This window comes from Mesoplodon bidens (assembly GCF_964165515.1).
Source record: "Mesoplodon bidens genome assembly, chromosome: 2".
Classification (NCBI taxonomy): domain Eukaryota; kingdom Metazoa; phylum Chordata; class Mammalia; order Artiodactyla; family Ziphiidae; genus Mesoplodon; species Mesoplodon bidens.
The window spans coordinates 37268974-37287065 of record NC_138177.1 but is presented as its reverse complement, the minus strand read 5'-3'; the positions used below and the strand labels follow the sequence as shown (position 1 = coordinate 37287065).

The 18092-nt window shown below is 37.3% G+C and overlaps 1 protein-coding gene across 1 annotated transcript in view; it reads right to left on the bottom strand.

Moving 5' to 3' along the window:
• TDRD5 (tudor domain containing 5) overlaps window positions 1-18092 on the bottom strand; it is an 88225-nt gene that overhangs the window by 8329 nt on the left and 61804 nt on the right. The window contains exons 12-16 of the mRNA XM_081254627.1: window positions 15641-15841; window positions 14993-15151; window positions 12615-12779; window positions 2427-2609; window positions 1526-1669 (exon numbers count right to left, since the gene is read on the bottom strand). Of these exons, the coding sequence (XP_081110753.1) occupies window positions 1526-1669; window positions 2427-2609; window positions 12615-12779; window positions 14993-15151; window positions 15641-15841 (852 nt within the window). The remainder of the gene's footprint in view (window positions 1-1525; window positions 1670-2426; window positions 2610-12614; window positions 12780-14992; window positions 15152-15640; window positions 15842-18092) is intronic.

The following is an 18092-nucleotide window of genomic DNA, read 5'->3' as shown; positions in this document are numbered from 1 at the left end:
GTAAGGACAACAGTGAAATACAGCAGTCCTCACCAAACCTAAACCAAGCCTCAATACGTGTGAAGGTGACTGGCTGGTATCTGCCAGCCACTAGACAACTGAACCCTCTTTGGAGGAAGCTATCTCATCCAGAGCCTCTCTAATTTTTTACCCATCATGTTCAACATTCAATTAAAAAGAACCATGAGGGGGCTTCCCCAGTGGCGCAGTGGTTGAGAGTCCGCCTGCCGATGCAGGGGACACGGGTTCACGCACCAGTCTGGGAAGATCCCGCATGCCGTGGAGTGGCTGGGCCCGTGAGCCATGGCCGCTGAGCCTGCACGTCCGGAGCCTGTGCTCCACAACGGGAGAGGCCACAACAGTGAGAGGCCCGCATACTGCAAAAAAAAAAAAAAAAAAAAAGAACCATGAGGTATGCTCCGCCTGTCTTTCCCCTCCCCTGAATGCCCAAAACAGGATCAAATGACAAGATCAAATAGAGAAAAGACAGTAAGAACACACTCAAAGGTAATTCAGATATTGAAATCATCTGCGAAAAACTTTAAAATAACTATGATTAACATGTTCAAGAAAATGGAAGTTACAGACAAAATTGAGGAAAATATGGAGAAAACGGAGAACTGGAATCTATAAAATAAAGAATCAGGGCTTCCCTGGTGGCGCAGTGGTTGAGAGTCCACCTGCCAACGCAGGGGACACGGGTTCGTGCCCCGGTCTGGGAAGATCCCACATGCCGCGGAGTGGCTAGGCCCGTGAGCCATGGCCGCTGAGTCTGTGCGTCCAGAGCCTGTGCTCCGCAATGGGAGAGACCACAGCAGTGAGAGGCCTGCGTACCGCAAGAAAAAAAAAAAAAGGAAGACTAAAGTCAGAAATATGGGAAATTAAACATCATACTCCCGAACAACCAATGGGTCGAAAAAGATCAAAGGTAATTAGAAAATATTATGAGACAGACAAAAATAAAAACACAGAGTATACCAAAATTTATGGGATGCAGCAAAGGAAGAATTAAGAGGGATGTTTCTAGCAATAAAACATTAAAAACACATTAAAAAAGGAAGAAAGATCTCAAACAACTCAATTTTACACCTTAAGGAACTAAGAAAAGAAGAACAAACTAAGACCAAAGTTAGCAGAAGGAAATAGTAAAAATTAGAGCAGAAAAACAAACGGATTTTATTCCAGGGTTAGTGTTTTCTGCCAAAGCAACAAAAAGAAAAAAACTGGCCTAGATGATAGGACAGATACAGAACTTAAAATGTATGGTTAAGTGAAAATACCTGTTTTCTCTATCCCTAATGTAGAGGCTTAATCAATCTTTTAATTCTAGTCTCAGAATTTTTTTCTGGAGAGATGAATAACTATAGTAAGTTAACTGAAATTTATTTTTAAATAAACATACACTTTTATGTATATGTATTGTTCCAAATGCTAAGAGAGGGATCATTAACCAGAATTTTACTTTCTAAAAATGAAAGTATTTCCTCATGAAAACTTGTAACAATAACATTCATTAGACATTTACCTTTTGAATTCTGGTTGTGCCAGTATTTTTTTCTTGAGCACCCAGTCCTTCTGGTTTTTGAACTTCTACTTTCTTCCCACTCACAAGGCCTGAAGGCTGCCATGGATCATCCCATATATCTTTGGGTGTAGAAAAACACCAATCCTATAGAGAAAAAAATTGCAACAATAAACTGAGATATAGTGCCATACGATCCAAATGGAGGATAACTTGGGCAAGGTAAAGGCAAAGAGGCAATGTATACTAAACAAGAAAAGATATTTATTAACTTTCTATATCAGTGTGAGTTTTCCCCCTTGCTTCACTGGTCCATGCCCAATACACTGAATTCCTCTGAATACACAGATCACATAAAAAAACCCATAACTCTCTTTGTAGTATCTTCTTTAATACTGTTTTCATGGTTAGATGATTTTCATGATCATCCGGTATTTAAATGGCACAAATAACAAGGGGCAACTTAAGTGCTGATATTTCTTCTTTCTAAGAGCTGGTGGAAAATAAATTAAAATTTAAATATATAGGGCCCAATATTAGTAAATATACTCACTGCAGAGATCCAGACATAATATTACAAGGCAATGCAATAAAAATTAAATTAGGGAAAACTGTTTATTTCTAGATCCTAAGGCTGTGACTAGGTGCCAATGGTAAAACAAAAATCATAATGATGGATAGGATAGATAGCCACAGTAAGTCCATGGTTTACTCTCCCCTGCTTCATCCTGCCCCCATCCCTAACACTACCATCTTTGGTGGGGGTGGGAATACATTCTTCTGAATTATTGTCTGACTAATCCCTATGAAATGCAGAATGCATAGCTTTTTTGAGGCTTGGACAATTACATTAATATTTCCTTTTGCAGTAGTGATTTGCTTTATGTTTTCCCAAGGATCTAACCTTCTGTGGCATTTCTTTACATGATGAATATGGTTTCTCTCCACCAAGCCTTGAGGTAGATAAGTGGGAGGCAGTATCACTTCCTTCTCCCATTCCAGCCTGCAAAGGTATCCAGTTCTCATCCCATATATCATCACCTATGGTTACTGACTCCAGGCATGGCATTCCAGTGGGAATCTCATCCTAGAATGTATCAGGTGACAAATAAAACTTTAATTTATGGTTCCTGTATGGATACATTTTGAAATTTAGGTTTACAATTTTTCCTAACTCCAGGTAAAGATGGCAGTTCGAGTACATAATTTATTACGCTCTCTCTCTCCTGACACATCACCAAAATAAAATAATTTAAGGTATAAACTTATGGTCAAAGAGAATGTAAAAGGAGAAAACATCACCTATGTTCTGGATACAGGAAATCAGACAACTGACAACTTATTATGCAATCCTGAGAAAGTGGAATCCTGAGCTTGGAGCAGGAAAAACTGAGAGTCAACCCAAATTTATACCATAAATACTGCAAAAGTTCAGGAATTGCTCCTACAGAGTTTTTGGAATTGAGGGTATAAAGTGGGAATGAAAACAAGAGCTCTCGTTAAAAGTCTGTGTAAGAAGCAGTTAGATCTCCAGGTACCCTCCCTTATTTAAAAAACCCAGGAGGGGCTTCCCTGGTGGCGCAGTGGTTGAGAGTCCGCCTGCCGATGCAGGGGACGCGGGTTCGTGCCCCGGTCTGGGAAGATCCCACGTGCCGTGGAGCGGCTGGGCCCGTGGGCCATGGCTGCTGGGCCTGCGCGTCCGGAGCCTGTGCTCCGCAATGGGAGAGGCCACAGCAGTGAGAGGCCCGCGTACCAAAAAAAAAAAAAAAAAAAAAAAAAAAAAAAAAAAAAAAAAAAAACCCAGGAAACTACACCTCTTCCTCCTGCTGGAAGACTAGAGGTCTTCTGGAGGGTAAAGCTGAGGATAGTGCAAGTACATAATAAAAACAGTAGAATTAAATGAAGCGTTGTTTTATACTGAATATAGAGCTCTGTCACTGTCTTTTTGATAGCAGGACAGAGATGAGAGTAAAGAATGCACAAACTTGAAGATAGATCCATTCTGATTATCCAGTCTGAACAACTGAGAAAAAAATTGGGAAAACAAACAAACGTACATACAAAAATAGAGCCTCAGGGAACAATGGGACAATACCAAAAGGTTTAACATTTGTGTCGTCAAAGTGCAAGAAAAAGAAGAGAAAGAATGCAGTGTAGAAAAGTTATTTGAAGAAATATGTCTGAAAACTTCCCAAATTTGGTTTGGGAAGACACAGACCTACAGATTCAAAAAGGTTAGCAAAACCCAAACAGGATAAACTCAAAGAAATTCATGCCTACATAGATTACGATCAACATGGTGAAAACTAAAGACAAACAAATATCTTGAATGAAGCCAAAGAAAAATTACACATTATAGTGGAACAACAATTTCAACACTGCACATCTTGTATCAGAAAACATGAAAGCTAGAAGGAAGTGAAATAGAATTTTTAAAGGGTTGAAAGAAAAGAACTGGCAACCTAGAATTCTACATCCAGCAAAAGCATCCTTTAAGAATGAAGATGAAATAAATACATTCTCAGTGAAGAAAACAAAAATAATTTGCTTTCCACAGACTTGCCCTAAAAGAATCATTAAAGGGAGTTCTTTGACTAGAAAGGAGATGATACCAGAAGGAAACTTGGAATATCAGAAATAAAGGAAGAGCAACAGAAAAAGTAGATATCTGGTTAAATATAATAGACTATTCCCCTCTTGAATTTTTCAGAATGTTTGAAGATGGAAAGCAAAAAATATAACATTATAAATTCTCAATATACATAGTTATTATACATAGTAGAAAATAAAGAAGGTGGGAAGGGGTAAAGACCTATATGGTAGTAAGATACTTACATTCCACTTGAAGTGGTAAATATTGATTAAGTCCACTGTGAAAAGCCAAAGGTGTATATTGTAATTCCTAGAGTAATCAGTACAAACTATACATATACAATGAAAATGTAATAAGTAAATTAAAATAGGCTACTAAAGAAGAATGCTAAATAATAAAAGAATACTACCAAAAAACTGTGGTACTAAAAGAAGAAAGGAAGAGCAAAGGAATGAAAAGCTGGGGAAATGAATAGAAAAATAATAAAATGGTAGACCTAAAATCAAAACATATTGATAGGGCTTCCCTGGTGGTGCAGTGGTTGAGAGTCTGCCTGCCAGTGTAGGGGACACGGGTTCGTGCCCCAGTCCGGGAAGATCCCACATGCCACGGAGTGGCTGGGCCTGTGAGCCATGGCCGCTGAGCCTGCACGTCCGGAGCCTGTGCTCCGCAACGGGAGATGCCACAGCAGTGAGAGGCCCGCGTACTGGGGAAAAAAAAAACATATTGATAATTTTATTAAATGTGAATGGACTAAACATATTAATTAAAATTCAGATTGTTGTGCCTGGACCTAACCCTTCCCACCTGCAGGCTGGAACCAGCCCTGGGACACCCAGAACCATGCAGCCAGCTGTGCTGGAAACCAGCTCCACCACCAGCAGACTGGCACTGCAGAACCAGCCGACCCAGAACCTGGCCCAAGCCACCACACAAGGCAGGGCCTGGCAACCAACCAGGCTGAGAGCCAGCCTTGACTACCAGTGCACCCACAGTAGTGGGCCCAGTCACTACAGAAGGGCCCATGCAGCCCACATGGGGGCATCCCTATAGAATATAGCTCTGGTGACCAAAGGGGAGTGTGCTGCTGGGCCCGACATGACGTCTCCTATATAAGGCCACTTTCCAAGAGCAGGATATGGAACAAACTAACCCAATATGTAGATATAAACACAGAGAACTAGGCAAAATGAAAAAGAGGAATATGTTCCACATGAAGGAATAAGACAAAACCCTAGGAAAGGAACTAAGTGGATATAAGCAATTTACCTAATAAAGAGTTTAAGGTAATGATCATAAGTATGCTCAACAAATGCAGAAGAAGAATGGATGAACACAGTGAGAAGTTTAACAAAGAATTATAAAATATAAAGAAGACCCAAACAGAGCTGAAGAATACAATAACGGAAATAAAAAATACACTAAAATATCAATGGTAGATTATATGGTACAGAGGAACATATCAGAAAACTGGAAGACAGAGTAGTGGAAATTACCCAAACTGAACAGAAAAAATAATTTTTTAAAATGAGGATAGTTTAATAAGAGGCCTCTGGGACATCAAGCATGCTAACATTCACATTATACAGGGGTCCTGGAAAGAGAAGAAAGAGAGAGAAAGGGGCAGAGAACTTACCTGAAGATGTAAATAGCTGAAAACTTCCCTAATTTGGGAAAGGACACAGATATCCAGGTCCAGGAACCACAAAGAGTCCCAAACAAGATGAACCTAGAGGTCCACACCAAGACACATTATATTTAAAATGATAGAAATTAAAGATAAAGAGAGAACCTTAAAAGCAGAGAGAGAAAAGCAACTAGTTATATATAAGAGAACTCCCATAAGACTATCAGCTGACTTCTCTGCCGAAACTTTGCAGGCCAGAAGGGAGTGGCATGATGTATGTCTTCAACCAAGAATACTCTATCCAGTAAGGCTATAATTCAGATTTGAAGGAGAGATAAAGAGTTTTAAAGACAAGCAAAAGCCAAAAGAGTTCAGCATCAGTTTTACAAGAAATGTTAAAGGGACTTCTCTAAGCAGAAAAGACCACAACTAGACATATAAAAATTATAAAAGGGGGCCTCCCTGGTGGCGCAGTGGTTGAGAGTCCGCCTGCCGATGCAGGGGACGCGGGTTCGTGCCCCGGTCTGGGAGGATCCCACATGCCGCGGAGCGGCTGGGCCCGTGAGCCATGGCCGCTGGGCCTGCGCGTCCAGAGCCTGTGCTCCGCAACGGGAGAGGCCACAGCAGTGAGAGGCCCACATACCGCAAAAAAAAGAAAAAAAAAAAAAAAAAAAAAAAAAAAAAAAAAAAATTATAAAAGGAAAATCTCATTGGTAAAAGCAAACATACAGTAAAGGTAGTAGATCAGCTACTTATAAAGCTAATAGGAAGGTTAAAAGATAAAAGTAGTAAAATAATGTATAACCACAATAAGTAGTTAAGAGATACATAAAACAGAAAGATGTAAAATACGATGTCAAAAAAACACTATATGTGAGGTGGGGGAGGGAGTAAAACTGCAGGGTTGTTACAGTGTGTTTGAACTTGAGATCAGCAACTTAAAATAACTATATATATATATGCCTTTAAAACTTTACATATATGTGTGTGTGTGTATATATATACATATATATATACACACACACACATACAGAGAGAAAGAGAGGGAGAGGGAGGGAGGAAAAGGGGGAGAGTTAGTTATATATAAACCTCATGGTAACCCCAAACCAAAACTCTATAATAGATATACACAAAGAGAAAGAAATCCAAACATAACACTAAAGATAGTCATCAAATCACAAGGAAAATGAGCAAAAGAAGAAAGGAACAAAAAGAACTACCAGAACCAATCAACAAAATGGCAATAAGTATATATCTATCAGTAACCGCTTTAAATGTAAATGGACTAAATGCTCCAATCAAAAGACCCAGATTGGCTGAATGGATTAAAAAAAAAAAAGACCCATCTAAATGCTGCCTACAAGAGACTCACATCGGATCTAAAGACACACACAGACTGAAAGGGAGGGGATGGAAAAAAGATATTCCATGCAAATGGAAATGAAAAGAAAGCTAGGTTAGCAATACTTATATCAGACAAAACAGACTTAAAACAAAGACTGTAACAAGAGACAAAGAAGGATATTACATAATGATAAAGAGATTAATCTAACAAGAAGATGTTACAATTGTAAATATATACACACCCAACACTGGAGCACATAAATACCTAAAGCAAATGGTAATAAACATAATGGATTTTATTATAAACAATAATAGTAGGGGACTTTAACACTCCACTTACATCAATGGACAGACCATCCAGATAGAAAAATTAATAAGGAAACACTGGCCTTAGATGACACAGACCAATTGGACTTAATAGAGATATATAGAATATTCCATCCAAAAGCAGCAAAATCACATTCTTTGTATGTGTACATGGAACATTCTGCAGGATGGATCACATGCTAGGCCACAAAACAAGTCTCAATAAATTTAAGAAGACTGACATTGGCTTCCCTGGTGGCGCAGTGGTTGGGAGTCCGCCTGCCGATGCAGGGGACACGGGTTTGTGCCCTGGTCCGCGAGGATCCCACATGCCGCGGAGCAACTGAGCCCGTGAGCCATGGCCGCTGAACCTGCACGTCCGGAGCCTGTGCTCCACAACGGGAGGGGCCAAAACAGTGAGAGGCGTACCGCAAAAAAAAAAAAAAGAAAAAAGAAGACTGACATCATATTAAGCATTTTCTGACCACAATGGTATGAGACTACGGAAGTCAACTACAAGAAAAAGCTGCAAAAAAAACACCAACACATGGAGGCTAAACAATATGCTACTAATCAAAAATGGGTCACTGAAGAAATCAAAGAGGAACTTTTAAAAATACCTGGAGACAAATGAAAATGGAAACACAATGATCTAAAAAATCTATGGGATGCAGCAAAAGCAGTTCTAAGACGGAAGTTTATAACAATACAAGCTACAAACAAGAAAACAAGGAAACAAGAAAAATCTCAAATATACAATCTAACCTTATATCCACAGGAACTAGAAAAAGAGAAACAAACAAAACCCAAAGTTAGTAGAAGGAAGGAAATAATAAAGATAAAAATATTGTAGAAATAAATGAAAGAGAGACTAAAACAACAATAGAAAAGATCAATGAAACTAAGAGCTGGTTCTTTGAAAAGATAAACAAAATTGATAAACCTTTAGCCAGACTCATCAAGAAAAAGAGTGGGCCCAAATAAATAGAATCAGAAATGAAAGAGGAGAAGTTACAACTGATACCCCAGAAATACAATCATACAAGACTACTAAGAACAATTATACACCAACAAATTGGACAACAAAGAAGAAATGGATAAATTCCTAGAAACATGCAATCTTCTAAGACTGAATCAGGAAGAAATAGAAAATCTCAACAGACCTATTACTAGTAATGAAATTGACTCGGTAATTTATAAAAAACTCCCAACAAATAAAAGTCCAGGACCAGATGGCTTCACAGGTGAATTTTACCAAACATTTAAAGAAGAATTAAAACCTATCCTTCTCAAATTATTCCAAAAAATTGAAGAGGAAGGAATGCTTCTGAACTAATTCTATGAGGTCAGCATCACCCTAATACCAAAACCAGACAAAGACACCACAAAAAAAGAAAATTACAGGCCAATATCACTGATGAAGAACTAAACTTGTAATTACCATACAACTCAACAATTGCACTCCTGGATATTTATTCCAAGAACTTATGTTCACATAACAACCTGTGTACAGACATTCATAGCAGCTTCATCTATAATAGCTAAAAACTAGAAATAGCCCAAATGTCCTTCAACAGGTCAATGATGAAACAAACTATGACACATACATGCCATGGAATACTACTCAACAATGAAAAGATCTAACTATTGATACATGCAATTACTTGAATTATACTGAGTGAAAATAGCCAATTTCAAAGGGTTACATACTATATGATTTTACATAGTCTTTTTAAATGACAAAATTTTATAAATGGAGAACCAATTAGTGGGGAGAGGGGTGGTGGGAGGGAGTGGGTGGATGGATATAAAAGGGGTAACACAGGGACCCTCGTGATGACAGAATTATCAGTATCTTGACTGTGCTGTTGCATACATGAACCTGCATGTGTTAATACTGTAGAGAACTAAATACACACACACACACAAATAAGTACAAGTAAAACTGGAGAAATCTGAACAAGATTGGTGGATTGTATCAATGTCAATATACTGATTGTGACACTGTACTACAATTTTGTAAAATGTGACCACTGGGGGAAGTGGGTAAAGATTACATGAGATCTATCTGTATTATTCCTTATAGCCGCACATGAATCTTTTAGTTACCACAATAAAAATGTCAATTAAAAAATAAAAAAGAAATAAAACTAATTCAACATTATCTTTTCCAGAAAACAGAAAAGGAAGAAATGCCTCTAGACTCATTTTATGAGGCCAGCATTACCCTGGTACTAAAACCATACAAAGATAGTACAAGAAAACTACAGACCAATATCCTTCATGGAAATAGACATAACAATATTCAACAAAACATTAGCAAATGGAATCCATAGTGTATAAAAAGAATAATACACGATGACCAAATGGGGTTTATCCCAGGAAAGCCAGTTTAATCCAATATTTAAAGATCAATTAATGTAATATACTATATTAATACAATAAAGGAGAAAACATGATATCAATATATGCAAAAAAATCATTTAACAAAATTCACATCCATGCATGCATGATAAAACTTTTCATCAGGATAACAAAGACATCCTCTCTCACAACTCCTGTTCAACATCGTGTCTGAAATTCTAGCCAGTGCAATAATAAGGCAGGAAGGAAGATAAAGACACACAGATTGGAAAGGAAAAAATAAAGCTGTCCCAATTAGCAGACAACACTATTTTCTATGTAGAAAATCCCAAAGAAATCTACAAAACACCTCCTAGAACTAATAAATGAATTTAGCTAGTTCACACCATATAAGGTTAAAACACAAAAATCAATTTCTACATACTAACAATGAAAATATAGAAACTGAAATAAAAAGATATCATTTATAATTTCTCCCAAAGTAAATTAAATAATTAGATAAGTATTACCTAAGTTAGCTTAATCTTTGTTAGCTTTAAATACCTGAAGATAACAAAACATGTTCTGTGTATTAAAAACTATAACACTTTGATGAAGGAATAAAAGAAAACCTAAATAAATATATATACTGTGTCCACAGATTAAAGATGTTAATTCTCCTCAAATTTATCTACAGATTTAATGAAATTCCAATAAGAATCGCAGATACAGATAAGTTGATTCTAAAATTTAAATGGAAAGGAAAAGGAACCAGAATATTAAAAATAATTGTGCAAAAGAGTAAAGTAGGAGGAATCATACTACCTAATTTTAAGAGATATAAATCTACAGTAATCAAGACTGTATGCTACTGGCAAAGGAATAGACAGATCAATGGAGCAAAATAGTCTCACACAAATATGGACATTTGATTTTTGGAAGGTTTACAAAGACAATTCAATGGAGAAAGCACAGTCTTCTCAACAAATAGCACTAGAACAATTGGACATCCATATGCAATAAAATGAAACTTAACCTAAATCTCACACCTTATAGTAAAATTAAGTCAAGATGTCTTGACACTGAAAACACTGTACATAAAAGAAAAAAACCTGATAAACTGAACTTTCTCAAAATTAAAAACCTTTCCTGTATGAAAGACACCATTAAGAGACTGAAGCTACAAGTGGGAGAAAATATTTGAAAATCGCAAAACTGACAAAGGGCTATCCAGAACATATCCAGAACAAAAACCCAACAGTAAGAAAGAAAAAAAAACAATCAAAAAATGGGCAAAAGACTTTAATAGGCATTTCACCAAGAAATACATGTGGATGGCAAATAAGCACTTGATAAGATGGTCAGCATCATAGTCATTAGGGAAATGCAGAGTAAAACCACACTAGGATACTACTACACACCTATGAGAATGGCTAAAAATAAAAATTACTGACAATATCAAGTGTTGATAAGATATGGAGCAACTGGAACTCACACACTGCTGGTGGGAATGCAAAATGGTATACCCAGTCTGGAAAACAATTTGACCACATAAACCAGCAATCCTACTCCTGATGTTTATAAAAAAAACCTGTACACAAATATTTATAGAAGCTCTATTCATAATTACCAAAACCTGAAATAACCAAAATGTCCTTCAATGCCTGAATGGATATACAAACTGTGGTACATCCATACAATAAAATACTATGCATCATCAAAAGAAATGAACTATTGACACATGCAACAATTTGGATGAAGGTACTCTGCTGAATCAAAGAAACCCCTATTGGGAAGTTACATACCGTATGATTCCACTTATATGATAGTTCTGAAAAGGTAAAACTACAGTGACAGAAAACATAAATGGTTCCTAGGGGGTTAGGGATTTGGGGAGATGTAATTATAAAGGGGTAGCACCAGGGAGCTTTTTCAGATGCTGGAAGCATTCTGCATCCTGACTGTGGGGGTGGTTACATAAATGTATATGTGTATCGATAGGACAGTACTCTGAATACAAAGTCAGTTGTGTACTGTATGTTGATTTAAAGAGAAAGAAATATTAACACCAGAGAAAATAAAAGTTATGCAGGAAAGGAAAGCTTGCCGTAACATACTACTTGGCTGTAAATAGCATTTACAGAGTCATAGCAATAAAATATTGAATGGTGATCTAATGGAAAGCTTGATATAACTATATTAGTAAGATGATGGTGGGGGAACAGAAAGGATATTTTTGTCTGTGGTGGGGGAGAAGGGATGAAAGAGAACTAAACCCTCATGTCTAGTAGTAAGAAGGGTATACATACTTAAAACTGAAGAATCAGGAAATAACATAAGCATGCTATTTAATGAAAGAAATCGAGGTAAATTCCAAAAAAAGCAGCTAAAAGAGATGAAAATGGTTGCTCGGTGAAATAGGAAATGTAGGGGAAGGGGTTATAGGGAACTCTAAGCTGTGTGTACCCAAACATTTGTTTGTTTTTTTTAAAGCTGTGAATACATAAACATTTGATTAAAATAAAAATAAAGTATATCCTTCAAAAAAGTTGTCAACATTTTTCGTGATGGGTTTTCTTAATACCATTTCTCAGTACTAGTTTCCATTCACTGCATAATTTTTGAAGACTGTCCAAAGCTATGGGATAGTAAAACACATCAAAGTTAAATAATGGCATTTCTTTTTTTGTGATCAAGGCTATATTGCTGCAACTTTGGTCTTGGTGACTGTTGAAGAATTTGTAATTCATCTGTGGGAGATGCTCTGATGGCACTGGAGCAGTAGGGTTTAAAGAGCTATGTTATTCCAGTACCCTTCACTTATGAATTAATTATATTACATTAATTACATTAAAAAAAACTGTCTTCCCTTCTCCTACCTCATTTTCTTCCTTCAGATCTTTTAGCTCAGAGATGGAACACTTTGGATAGTCTTCACAGCTCTTCTCTTGGGTTTTCAAAGAACTGAATTCAGAATCCTTTAACGGCTCCTTTGAGGTGACTGACTTAAGGTGACTGAAAGCCTTTTCATCATTAATATCTCGCTAGTAGGTATGAAAGAGAAATTATTTTATTTTCTATACTATTTCCAAAATCTACTTGCCTATAAATTCTGAGGGGAATTTTTGCTATGGTTCATGCATATGTCATATTATTTTCTAACTTTATGCACGACCCTAGGTCTTCCCATCCTACTAAACTAGTTCAGGCCGAAAAACATTTATGGAGTACAGATTACGTAATGTGTACAGGGTAGCTCTGTGGATATAAAGATGAATGCAACAGGTCCCAGCTCTAAAGGAACTCAAAATATAGCATGAAGACACACAATCAGATAATCACAGCACAACCTTCAGTGTAGAGCCAACACAGAGATATGACCAAAATATCACTGGGGAAGGAGGATGTCTGAGAATATGTAATAAAGGAGATAACACAAATTGTTAGGATGCCTAAAAGAAGAGTAGGAATTACAGGGAACTCGGTGTATAGAGGTAGGTGTATGTGTGTATATCTGTGTGTGTAGCATATGGGAGTCTTGATATGTTAAAATATAGGCTGGGATAGGATAGAGGAGCTTTGGACCTTATCTTTTTTGCAGAAAAGATGGCCTTATTTCATTTTCAGGACTGAACTATGATTATTTAAACACATCAACACAGTGATGATAAGATATTCTAAAAACTTTTAAGGTTGAATTCAACTCACTATTTAAGAGTCAGGAAATATAACTGTTCTAATCAAGTAATAACAACTAGCAAAAATTCAGGTTTCAGAAAGCCAAACAAGCCCAATTAATTTTAACTAATTTTATTTTTAAAAATAAATTTATTTATTTATTTTTGGCTGCATTGGGTCTTCGCTGCTGTGCATGGGCTTTGTCTAGTTGCGGCAAGTGGGGGCTACCGTTCGTAGCAGTGTGTGGGCTCCTCATTGCGGTGGCTTCTCTTGCTGTGGAGCACGGGCTGCAGGCACACGGGCTCAGTAGCTATGGCTCATGGGCTCTAGAGTGCAGGCTCAGTAGTTGTGGCGCATGGGCTTAGTTGCTCTGTGGCATGTGGGATCTTCCTGGACCAGGGCTCGAACCCGTGTCCCCTGCATTGGCAGTTGGATTCCTAACCACTGTGCCACCAGGAAAGTCCACTAATTTTAAACTAAAATGAAATCTAAAATGTTGACATCATTTTAAACATGCAGCAGTAAACATTCACACATATTTTTCAGAGTAGGTTAATCTCTCTGTAGTCAAATGGCCTTTAAAAAAATTTTTTTACTGAAATATAGTTGATTTACAATGTTGTGTTAGTTTCAGGTGTACAGCGAAGTAGCCTTTCCTTTTTATCTTTTCTAATAGTAAAAGTCCACTAAAAAAATAACATCATCCCTATAATTTAAAAATTCAGGTATATAAAACATACTTACACAAAATAATATTTTCGTATTTTATTCAAAGAAAAAAGCTTTGCTGTGTCCAAAAAAATAAATTTTGGGCTCTCAAACTGAACCCAATCTATATTCTTAGCCCAGTATTTGTTGCCATGAGGAATATGAGACTCAGAGGACATGTCTATTTATCTGCTCATTTGTTGAAAAATCATTTAACTTCTTACTTACTAATGTGCTTCACTTTACTTATATCTAAAATAGGGATCCTAAAGCACCAATCTGGTAAAGTGGTTGTGAAGATTAAATTAACTAGTACATGCAAGTACTTAGAATGGTGCCTGACATGCAGTATGAGTTCAATAAGTGTCGGTTATTATTTTTTTATTATTGGTACTGTGGGATGGAATAATACACAATATTATTATTACTGTGGGTAGGAGTTGTCACAAGGTTTACAGAGAAAGTAAGAAATGAGAATACTTCAAGCAGAATCTAAGGAGTGTAGAGGGAAGAACAGCATTTGGGTCAGTGTAGTTGAGGTCACAACTGCAGCAAGGCAACAATGGAATTCAGTGTATGAGAGAAATCATACAGGAAAAGCATGGCTGAAGTAAAGGTTTAAACCAGCAAATGATGAGAGACAAGATAACTGTTAAGATTACTGCATAGTTTCCAAACTTTCCTAGGTTAGGAATGCCTCAGTTTCGTCATCAGTAAAATAAGGTTAATTATAGTCACTACATCACAGGGATTTTATAAGTATTAAATAATATATTTAAAGTACCTTTTATAGTGTTTGGCATATAGTAAGTACTCATTAAGTATTAACAATAATAAAAAGAATATGATGATGTTTGCAAAAACCTCTTACCATGGTATATAATTCTCTCTCTTTTGATTGTGGACTTATCTCTCGATCTTCATTAAAATAGTGCTGCTGGGAAGGATAACCCAGTTCTGTCAGGACAATGTCCTCTGGCCCTGCACTGGATTTAGTGTATAAACTTAAAGGGTTGAGGTCTCTGAAACCCTAGGATTAAAAAAATACGAAGGAAATTTAGTTTCTCAGAGAAAAAGTTAGCACTTCATAATTTTCAAATGTTGTGGAAATGCATTATCTTCTAAAATTTAATAGTCAGATTTTTTTCCTATAGTGATAGTTTTTGCTAGCCACAAAAATTATCAACATCAATATTAATGAAAATGTAGACACTGCTATCAATAATTACAAAATAAGAGAGTGTTGCTCTTCTCTAAGAAAACTTCAGAAAATTAAATAATTGGGGGTAAGACAGAATCCTCAATCAATTATTTAAAATAAAAGTATATTCTAAAGGACAATAAGCCAAATGTAGTTTTTTGTGATCATGTGAAAATTAAGAAAGTGCTCTGCATTAAGAAGGCAGGAATCTCACAGATATCACTAAAGAATAAATCAAATAACCTTCAGTATTAAATTCTCTTACACCTTAAACTGTTGAGATTAAATACATTACAAAATACATCCAGACTGCTCTACCTTAGAAGGGACATTTTCTCGGCATACAATAGCATGGCCCTCTGTTCTCAAGACATGATGGAAATAGATGTCTTCATGTGAGGATGTATCACACAGAAAAATGTAAAGGATTCCATCTACATATTCATCCACTACCCCCACTAATGGCTTCAAACCACACAACTTCTGGAACTGCAAAATAGCTCTGGATGTCCAATGTTCCTGAAACACAAACAAGATATGAGATTCAGGGGGCTTCCCTGGTGGCACAGTGGTTGAGAGTCCGCCTGCCAATGCAGGGGACACAGGTTCGTGCCCCGGTCCGGGAGGATCCCACGTGCCACGGAGCAGCTGGGCCCATGAGCCATGGCCGCTGAGCCTGTGCGTCCGGAGCCTGTGCTCCGCAACGGGAGAGGCCACAACAGTGAGAGGCCTGTGTACCGCAAAAAAAAAAAAAAAAAAAAAAGATATGAGATTCAGATGACAGATTCAAACATGAATTATAAAAACCATATACAAAAATGAATTCCTAATGAACTAGAGATTTTAGTGGGAAAATCAAAGCATGAAAATACTAAAATAATACATTTGAGGATATTTATGATTTGGGGATGAGAAAAGTCAGAATAAAGGAAAAATGATGAAAATGGGAGTATGGGAAAGATTTTATTTTAATGTGATGAAAAACTTACATGTTTGGAAATGTTTGAGTTAGATTATTGGACCAACCCTCCCACAGAAACTAAATATTCTAGATAAAATATTTTTTAAATATGTCCCAAAAGCATCAAAGAACTGACAAAAGTGTAACAAATCAGGCCAAAATTAAAGGGAAAGTGGGAACTATTTTTGCCTTCAGGGTATGTGCTAATCCACGCAAATCTTTACTTTGGTTTTGATGGTCTCACAGGTCAAAAAAGACAGAAATCAAAGCCAGTAACCACCCAGAGTAGGGAGTGGAGAGGAGGACTTTCCTTTATTAAGCTGAGTCCCTAGGGGTTTATGCTCAGGATAAGGAGGAAAAGAAATAAACTAGCCTTCATGTGGATTTGCAGCTCAATTTTCACATCACCTGGGTGGTACACAAATCCTCGGGTTGTTCATTTAAATTAACATGGCTCCAGACTGGTCGTACTGCTAGATACCTGGCAGAAGTGAATGTAAATCTCTCTGGAGGTAGGCAATCTCAATCTGTATTCAACCATTTTTACAAAAATTTTTAAAAGTCAATGAGCAGTACACAGAAAAAAGATAAAAAGCATATAAAGAGACAATGAATCACAAGGAAGAGAAACAACATAACTAATACAAAACTCAAAAACTTTAGATGTTTGAATTTCCAGATGAATTATAAAAGAACTAACATACTATGCTTAAAGTAAAAACAAAAAAACAAAATAAATTTGAAAGCTTCTGCAGAGACCTGAAATCTATTAAAAATTGATCTAGCAGAATTAAAGAACCAAGAGAACTTTTAGAAAGTAATAATATAATAGCCAAAATTAAAAACTTAATAGGTTTATTCAATAGCAGATTAGGTAGAATTAAAGAGTATATCAGTAAAGTGGAAGGTGATTTGGAAAAGTTACCCAGAATGCAACACAGAAGACAGAAATATGTAACATACAGAAGAGAGGTTAAAAGATATGGAAGGTAAATTGAGAAGGTTTAACATACTTTTAATTATTGTTCTAGAAAAAGAGAAGCAGAAACAGAGAGAGAGAGGGAATATAAATGTGAATATGGGGAAATGACAATAATTGAAGAGATAATGGCTGGGAATTAGCCAGATTTAATGAAAAGTAACAATGCACAGATAAAAAGTCCAATGAGCCACAAAGCAGGATAAATAAGAATAAATCCACACATAAACATATTAAAACTGAAGAACACGGTTTTCAGACTTCAGAAACATGTTAGAGTGGAAAAACTACCTTTGTCTCCCCCTTTCAATCTACATCCAGTGAAACATCCACAACTCAACAAAGGTGTCTCCACCCAACACAATAGGGCACTGGAGAATTCCACAAATCTGCACACCCAAAGCTGGGTGTACTGGAATGCACAGTGGGGGCGAGGGAACCTCACAGCCTGTGCCTGCAATCCTGGCCCTCCAACTGAGGCAGCGGAGCCCACAGCTTCAGAGAACCCAGTAGCAGCAGGGAAGGTGGTGCACACACTGTGGCCACCTGACCACTCCCGGCACCCATGACCACAGGCAAGTGGGGAGCAGCAGCAGTGGGGCCCACGACCCTGTCCCTCCAGCATCTGAGGCTCCCATGACCCCTCCTCCCATCCCCCTTCCCCCACAGAAGGTCCTGTGTATCAAGGGGTCCCAGACACAAGGAAAGAGCCAACCATCCTGGTGACGACAGCGGCTCTGGCAGAAGCATGGCAGCAATGACCCTGGTGGCACAAAAAGCAACAAAGAAGGCATGGAGCCACACCTATTACAGGGTAGGTGGAGGCTGAA